At 24.9% G+C, this 1,814-nt stretch overlaps 1 protein-coding gene across 7 annotated transcripts in view; it reads left to right on the top strand.

The window, feature by feature from the left end:
- Positions 1–1,814, top strand: part of LOC100575765 (peroxidasin homolog) — a 113,988-nt gene that overhangs the window by 91,880 nt on the left and 20,294 nt on the right. For 4 of the 7 annotated variants that reach the window (XR_003839523.1, XR_003839522.1, XR_003839524.1 and 1 more), the window contains one exon: positions 1,191–1,311. The exons of the other annotated variants lie outside the window; for them this stretch is intronic. Coding sequence is in view for 1 of the 4 variants with exons in the window: in XM_029490142.1 (XP_029346002.1) it covers positions 1,191–1,311 (121 nt within the window). In the remaining 3 variants the exon portion in view is untranslated. The remainder of the gene's footprint in view (positions 1–1,190; positions 1,312–1,814) is intronic. 7 annotated transcript variants of the gene reach the window in all.

Here is a 1,814-nt window from a genome sequence, read left to right as displayed (position 1 = left end):
CTGTCGTTGAAAAATGAACTATTAATAATTTTATTTTATATTCATTTCATAAACTCAACATTTTAAGGAATAATTTTCGCAATAATTTTGCATTGCTGAAAATATTTTCTATGTGATGCAACTATACTGTGCTCCTCAACCTATAATGAATCTAGGAAAAAAACCCACTATGAATGTTTCCCTTGAACTGTATAAGTATAGAAACAATTTGATTACCATTAATAATAACTGGTATCAAAAGTAAAAATACGTAAAATTCACGAAAATGTCAAAATTATTTTAATACAAAAAAAAAATCAACAATCAAACCAAATTAAAATTTTATGAGCGTTTGAAGCTGTTTACGGACAATTTCAAATTTAAATTTTTTTTTTTTTTTTTCTATGAATATCAAAAAGTTTTATCTGTTAGGCAAAAAAGCGTGAAAATATAATACAAGACTCCTGATATATTTTAACAATAGCAGTTTAAATATATTAAAAATCCTTAGTCACAGTTTTTTTTTATAAGCATTTAATGTTCGATTTTTGACAATATTTATCAAATTAACAAATTAAAAATGATTTTGTATACATTTATATCTAAAGATTGAAAATTTAAAACAGAATTCCTTTTATATAGGTTATATATGAATTACTTTATTCTCAATCATATCATCAAATGTATTTAGTAATATCATAGAGAGACTGTCTTCGCTCAGAATCGTTTTTCTTATACAACGATATTATATCATTGAATACAAATTTAATACAATCCCTTAGAGTGACCCACTTGGTACCTACTACAGTACATAACATATAACTGGATTCCTAAAAATGCTGATTGAAATTGTTTTACTTTTTAATACAAGGTTCCAGGGAAGTCGTTCTTATAGCGATCTAAAAATATCGTAAATACATAAATAAACACATTTTTTTTTATTTGAAAATAAAGTTAAAAATATACAAACAATGTTTATTAGTTTATTCAATGATTTTACATTGGATTTGAATTTTATGTATGCATAATATCCATTATCCATAATACAATAAAATATAATATTATATTATGAACAACACTCATTACTTCTTGGCTATTAACAACATATTTTCAGCAGAGCTACATCCCTGGTTCTTTTTTTACTGTACTGTTAAAATATATTGTATATATTGATATGCAAATATTAATCCATAGTAAACTAATTACTGCAGGTATTTCAAAACAATACATTGATTATATCAAAAGTGGAAAGAACGGACGGCGGTAAATATAAGTGCGTGGCGTCCAATTATCTTGGACGAAAATCTTTCGAGGCGATGGTTAACGTAAACGGTAATAGCACGTATATCACTATATAGTCATATATCATTATATTATCATACGAGTTCTAAATCTCATGTGACTTTAAAATTCCAAAAAATCAAAATTTACATAATGCATCCTTCGTCAATCACTCTTTGTGTGATACACAAATAAAAATATCTTATATTTATAACCAGGCGTTGATCTAGAACTATAATTAAGGGGGATCATTTTTTCGATATCGGAACTATAAACATTTATTAAGTTTAAAAAACACAAAAATAATGGATTTTGAAACAATATCAAAAATTAAAACAATATTTCGCATAATATAATGTTCTGACCTATATATTGTTTATATCCATATCAATTTAGAATCTTACCTATCACTACAATTTGTAATCATTTTAATCTTACACGTAATACAACACAATAACTAAACAATTCACAAGAAACAAGTGAACGTTAAATGAATAAACAAATACAAATATAACTTTTGCCTACTTCATATGTATTATTTATTTAAACAAAAA

Source organism: Acyrthosiphon pisum, chromosome A2 (assembly GCF_005508785.2).
Source record: "Acyrthosiphon pisum isolate AL4f chromosome A2, pea_aphid_22Mar2018_4r6ur, whole genome shotgun sequence".
Lineage (NCBI taxonomy): Eukaryota > Metazoa > Arthropoda > Insecta > Hemiptera > Aphididae > Acyrthosiphon > Acyrthosiphon pisum.
The sequence above is the reverse complement of the archived record's forward strand: the minus strand, read 5'-3'. Positions and strand labels throughout refer to the sequence as shown.